The sequence below is a fragment of the Drosophila busckii genome, chromosome 3R (genome assembly GCF_011750605.1).
Source record: "Drosophila busckii strain San Diego stock center, stock number 13000-0081.31 chromosome 3R, ASM1175060v1, whole genome shotgun sequence".
Classification (NCBI taxonomy): domain Eukaryota; kingdom Metazoa; phylum Arthropoda; class Insecta; order Diptera; family Drosophilidae; genus Drosophila; species Drosophila busckii.
The window spans coordinates 2,397,108-2,403,438 of record NC_046607.1 but is presented as its reverse complement, the minus strand read 5'-3'; the positions used below and the strand labels follow the sequence as shown (position 1 = coordinate 2,403,438).

The 6,331-nt window shown below is 35.9% G+C and overlaps 1 protein-coding gene across 1 annotated transcript; it reads left to right on the top strand.

Annotated features, from left to right (window-relative positions):
• Positions 1-5,429: 5,429 nt before the first annotated feature.
• Positions 5,430-5,989, top strand: LOC108602256 (general odorant-binding protein 99b). Its single transcript, XM_017990310.2, has one exon. The coding sequence runs from the start codon at positions 5,471-5,473 to the stop codon at positions 5,921-5,923; it is 453 nt and encodes a 150-aa protein (XP_017845799.1). The 5' UTR covers positions 5,430-5,470; the 3' UTR covers positions 5,924-5,989.
• The last annotated feature ends 342 nt before the right edge of the window (positions 5,990-6,331 follow it).

Sequence of the window (6,331 nt, the reverse complement as noted above, 5' to 3'; positions counted from 1 at the left end):
AGGCTAGCCGGGCAAGTCCACAATAAAAATACAGGGTCGCTAAGGACATGTAACCAGATTTAAGATTTCAGTTATTTCTGTATGAAAGTGGTTCGCCAAATTTGGGTCCATATAAATTAAGTCGTATTTTTAAGCCCTATTCTCACCGTCTAAGAAGTTTTGGGCATTAAAAGTTTTGCATGTATTTTGTATGAAAATTTCGCCAAATTCGGGTCCTATAATTAAATCGTACTTTTAAGCTCTACTCTCTCCAACCGTTGCAGAAGTTATGGATTTAAAGATTTTCAAGTATTTTGAATGAAAATTTCGCCAAATTTGGGGTCATATAAATTAAATCGTATTAAAACGCTATTTCTCACCGTTAAGAAGTTATGGCCATTTAAAGATTTTCAAGTATTTTGTTGAAAATTTCGCCAATCTTTGCGGTCCATAAACTAAATCGTATTTAAGTCTATCTCTTAGGTTAAGAAGATTATTGGCATTTAAAGATTGCAAGTAATTTTGAATGAAATTTCGCCATTTGCGGATCCTACTAAATTAAATCGTATTTAAGCTCCTATCTCTCATACCTTAAGAAGTTGATGGGCATTAATGATTTTAATATTATTGTTATGAAAATTTCGCCAATCTTGGGTCCATATAAATTAAATCGTATTTAAGCTCCTATCTCTCACCGTTAAGAAGTTATGCCCATAACTTTTCAAGTATTTTCAAGTATTTTTAATGAAAATTTCGACAAACCTACGAACGTACTTCGACATGTTTTCGAACCAGTAAAAGCCATAGACTTTATCCAACGTTTTCTCCCAACCTAGATGCATAATAGATTCGTGGACGTGATTAATCACTGCTCATCTAAATGCTCTAGGATTACAGGCAAACATTGTTTACGGGTGGGAGTTTTCCAATGTATTTATCTATTATAACAACCCTTTCGCAGTATAAGTTTAATCTAAGCTTTTTCCAGGCAATTTCGTTATTTTAACTTAGCTAATATCTGCCAATTACCAATATCATTCGTGAGATGCTTATCTGGTATGACATGAAATAGAATTTCTATTAAAAGAGCATTTACATAACTTTTGTAACATACTGGAAATACCAGCGTCACCAATACCCCGTATTGTAACAATATTTTTAATGTGTTTGCCATCAAACTTATCGGCAATACTACTTCGGATTAAAAAACACTCTGCTCCAGAGTCAAAACAAATTGGAAAGATCTCATCTCGGTGCATCATAACTCCTTTTGGCTCAGATACAAACAATTGATTACCTCACTTGCCACCTTGCACTTTCTGTCCAAGGCCTCAAGCCGTCTCTGTCTCTCGCAGTGACTCAAGTATACACGCACGACAATCGTATAGTGCGTAACTCTCTCAAACTTCTAACCTGACGCATCAAGCCCGTTTCTAACTATTTTGACCACCTGGCAAATAACAGGAACAAAGCGTACTACAGAAGAACCGTGTGAAAAGCAACGTGCCAAATTATTTTTCATACACTGAGAACAATAATTTTAGATCCGACATATATATATGTATATATGTGTGTTTATAATTGTATTCGGTACTTAAATAAGTACATACAACGAAATTTAACTACAGTGTTAACAATCACTTTAACTCCAATTACTGCTCAACAACGGTCACCGCAATGGTGGGATCAGCCTACCACCACCGAAAGTTCTGTTATCGATCGGACACCTAGAGGACCTAGACCTGGTTCTCTTTCGTCTCTGGGCGCTTCCCGTCCCTGGCTCTTTCTATTTCTTCCCGGGCATCGTGCAGTAGTGCTGGCAGTAGTGCTGGTGTTTGCCACTATCAATTTTTTCGATGTTTTGACGGAAAAACATCGATACTATCGATTTTTCATTAAAAAATCACATTTTATTTTTTTTTGTTTCATTATCATTTTAACAAATAAATTAATTGTAACAAAAAAATTACTTTTCGGTGTGTTATATTTTATTTTTAAAGAAAATAATAAAATAAAATAAATTAATCAAAAATTTGTAACAAAAAATTAACATTTCAATTTGTATTTTTTTTAACTTAATATTAATATTTTAACGTAAACCAATTAAAAATTCAAAATTATAAAATTAAATCACATTTCACTTTGTCATATCAAATTCATAGTTCCTTTTGTAACAAGTTTCAATTGTGTATAAGCCAATTGTTCCTGCTCGTGAAAATTATTTTGTCTGAAGTCGACGGTTTAAGTGAGGATCTTTTGTCACTGATCACAATGCCAGCTTTACTAAAAATTCTCTCACTCTCCACTGAAGTGGCTGGAATACACAACAGTTTTTTGCGCAAATTTTGAAGCCTTCGTTGTCATATATCATCTGCAAAATAAGATTGTTAAATTAGTTATCTAAAAAGTTGTCAAAACTAAAGACTTAAAGTTAAAGGAAAAAGTTTCAAAACATCGATAGTGCAAAAAAATCGATGTTTTCAAACATTGTTCCCGCCATCGATAGTATCGATAGAGCCCCGATGTTTTGCCAGCACTATTGTGCAGGCCAGACGTGGTTTTAGTGCGAGTGCGGACATTTATTTTATTTAATTTAATTTAATTATCACGATACCAACTGAAATCTACGGAGGTACTAGTAACCTTCATAATAAATGCCATTAAACTACAAAACTGCTTCGTATTCTACATGTAATTAATCAACCGCATCCGTCGTTGGAAAAAATCTTGAGACCGGCTTAACATAACCCGCTCTCTCGCTCAACCGCCCACTGCCAACCTAACCTAACCAAAAAGATTGCCCCTGCTCGGCCAACCGTAGCTTAGCACTTGGACCCGCAAAGATCCCGCCAACAGCTAATTTGCGCTAAAATATGTTAACTTATTTAAGCAGCACTGTCGCTTACCAGTAACTTTGATGTTGGCACGTCGCACGTAAAAATAAACAAATAAAAAATATAAATTCAAAATAAAAATTACTGCGAGCCAAATATCAAATATCCTAAAAAACAAAAAACAATTATTATTAACACATTTATTATTATTTAATCTCTACTTACTTCCGTATTTGAACTCCTTGCGATTTTGGTGTGTCCACAATAGCACTCTGCTTCCGCTTCTGCGTCTGATTCTGCACGCCGTGCTTCACATTCTCGTGCAACTTAAAGGCCTTAATGGTCTCAAATCATGTTCCGCACTTGCACCTGCAAATAAAAATGTTTATTAAATTAATAAATACAAATATATGTTTAAAGTAAAACTTACAATTCCACAAAACCGGAACGGCCGCATACCGCCGTATGACTCTCTCCGTCCACAACTGACAGCCGTTTGTTTCGCCCGCACTTGTGACAATTAGCTGTACAGTTGTTAGTATATAGTAAATGCTAGCGCTTAAAACGTTTAGTAATCATGCCACAAACACACTTACACTCACACTCACACTCATACACAGTCGCATGCATGCGCGCCAATATAAAATCTTGCAGTAAAACCCTCGCCGACGGGGACGCAAAAGCCCTCTCCTGATTACCCAAAAGGGATGTTAGGGCACGATTCCGCGTTTCGTGCTGTTCGTACTTCAAGTTTGATATGGCGTCCCTCTTCGCCTACTCCCCCTTGAATTGCACATTCTCCTCCCGAAGCATCTCATTTTCGATAATCAATTCTCTGAAATTATATTTTTTTTAGTATTAAAACTTAATATATTATTCTAATAGAAAACCAACTTATTTCTGCTCACAAATGACAAACCGGATAACTAGAAAAAAGTGTTGGAAAATGTTTGAAATTTGGAAATTCTGTGCCGACTGTTCACATGGCTTTTAATAAGTTTTAGTTGGATATGGCTAATAAGACCAGCCTCTAATTGGCCTGGTGTGGATGATGTCTTGACTAACATTTAGCACAGACACTTTGTCGTCGCAATCGGTTTGGGTATTTACTCTATTCTAGCTAGAAAAAGCTAAAGTCTAAAAATAAAAAATTTCCCAAAAGTAGATTTTGTTGTACCAATTAAATTATATTTATAAAAATATTTCGTACGGCTGCAAATACTAACTTAGGAGCTGCAAAATTTTTGTAATATAAAATAAATATTTTGTATTATATATTGGTAATTTTTGTGATCCCCAAAATTCTACATTGTATCAGGTGCTGTTCAAAATTGAGCCTCTCACTGCATAATTTCGGGAGACCCATACACAAATCAAAGCGAGGCAAAATTCCTATAAATGCTCAATATTATTTTATTTTATCACATTAATTCTAGTGGTAAATACTAAAATTAATTAGATTAAACGAGCATTAACAGGCGATTAAAAGTTTAGAAATCAATTATTACATATCTTTTTTATAGTTGATGCATTTTTTTTATTTTGTCATAGCCTAATGTGGACATATCGAAAATGAATATTCTTTGACAATTAAATGTTAAAATTCAAAAATGAATTATTTTATTGTACAGTAATTTGTTCAGTCTTTGTTCATACATTGGAAATTTTAATTGAATTTAATTTAACAGCTTACTTTAGTTCATATAGATACTAAAATATTGTAGCATTTATTTTAAAGTTGGCAGAGCTGACCATCAAGATCATTCCCATAAGTATAACATGTTGAGCAAATATAATATAAGCAAATTGGTGCGCATGCTTCAGACATTCGCAGGAGTTGTGGCCCGATATTTTTTAACTACCCAAAAGTTTTTGGTGCGTTAAGTTCGTGAATAAATTTTTTTACCTTAGTGATCAGAATGTTTCGTTTCGTTTCGTTTTATTGCCTTTTTATACACTTTGACATTTTTGTAAAATGGAAAAAGGGTATTATGAAGTTGTGCAAAATTAGGTAACAGGGAAAACGAAAAAAAAAAACGATTTTAGGCCATTAAAAAATATTTTAAATTCTGAAATAAATCAGAAAAGCCGATGCCAAAAATTTCAGAGCATTCGGATAACTTAGGAATTATTCACATTTTAATTTTCAATATAGACAACGGGGTGTGCTTGCTGACGCGGCATACAAACGTCGCTGCTGACGCTACAGCGAAAACGAGCTATGACGCGTTGGGTGTCTTGTGTGTATGTGTTTGTGAGTGCATGCGTGTGTTTGCTGCGATGCTTTAGTCAAAGTGTGTATAAAAGTTGGTTGCGCCCAACTTTAATTTGTTCACTTGTTTTTTATTATGTTAAGTCTTATGTACCGGGCCTCGTAATATCGACTGTGCCCGACTTTACTTTCCGAATTTTAAATCATATTACATATTGCTTATTGTCTGCGCTTTATCAGAGTTGGTCGTCGTCCACTGAATGCAAATGTGCCGCGACAAATATTCTGTGACTTCTCTGACTTTGATAAGCTATCAAAGCAGCACTCAATCATTCTAGCGACCTTAGAAGGTTATTATCAGTTGAGTAGTGTCCAGCTGGGGGCTATAAATGCGAATGCAAACGCAGCAAAAAGTGCAGTTGCAATCCAAGCGTTAGTCACCAACATGAAACTATTCCTAATCTTGCTGAGTCTTACTGTGGCCTTTGCCGCCGATCATCATCACCACCATCATGGGACCGACTATGTAGTGAAGACACACGAAGATCTGCTGAAATATCGCGAGCATTGCTCCAAGGAGGTGCATGCCACACCCGAGGATGTGGCAAAATATGTCAAGTGGGAGTTTGCTGATGAGGAGAAGACCCGCTGCTACCTCAAGTGTGTGTTTGAACAGTTTGGATTCTTCGATGCTGAGCATGGTTTCGATGTGCATAAGATACACGAGCAGTTGATGGGCGGCGACCGCGTGGATCACTCTGACGAAACTCACCAAAAGATTGTCACCTGTGCCGACAACAATGCACAGGGCAGCGATGCCTGCACTTGGGCTTATCGCGGTGGCATGTGCTTCTTACGCTCCAACCTCCAGTTGGTGCAAGGTAGCGTTAAGGCTTAAAGTCTAAAGCACAACACTGAAAACTGAACACTGAAAAATAAATTGATTACTGTCAATTTTCTAGTTCTTATTGTTGTTTTTGTTGCTGCTTTTATTCACTGAACGAAGATGCTCTGCTTTTTTTTAATTACGACTAGTATATAAATTGCAACTGCAATTATAAGCTTGCAGCTGATTGCACAATTTGCCTATTAGGCTTTTTGTTTGCGTTGCAATCAAACGTAAATTTCTAGTATTTGTGTTTAGCCTTTGACTGCATTTATTTTGCTTTTTATTGTGCTTTCTCCCGCTTACTGTGACTACTTCATTAACAAGTCGCTGTGTCGTTTTCACGCTGCAATACATCTTACGCATCATTCAATCTCAACCCGTGCACATGTCACAACCACATTTGACAAAGCTAATTTC

Coding starts and splice junctions, on each gene's coding strand:
- LOC108602256 (XM_017990310.2), top strand. CDS start 5,471: ATGAAACTATTCCTAATCTTGCTGAGTCTTACTGTGGCCTTTGCCGCC.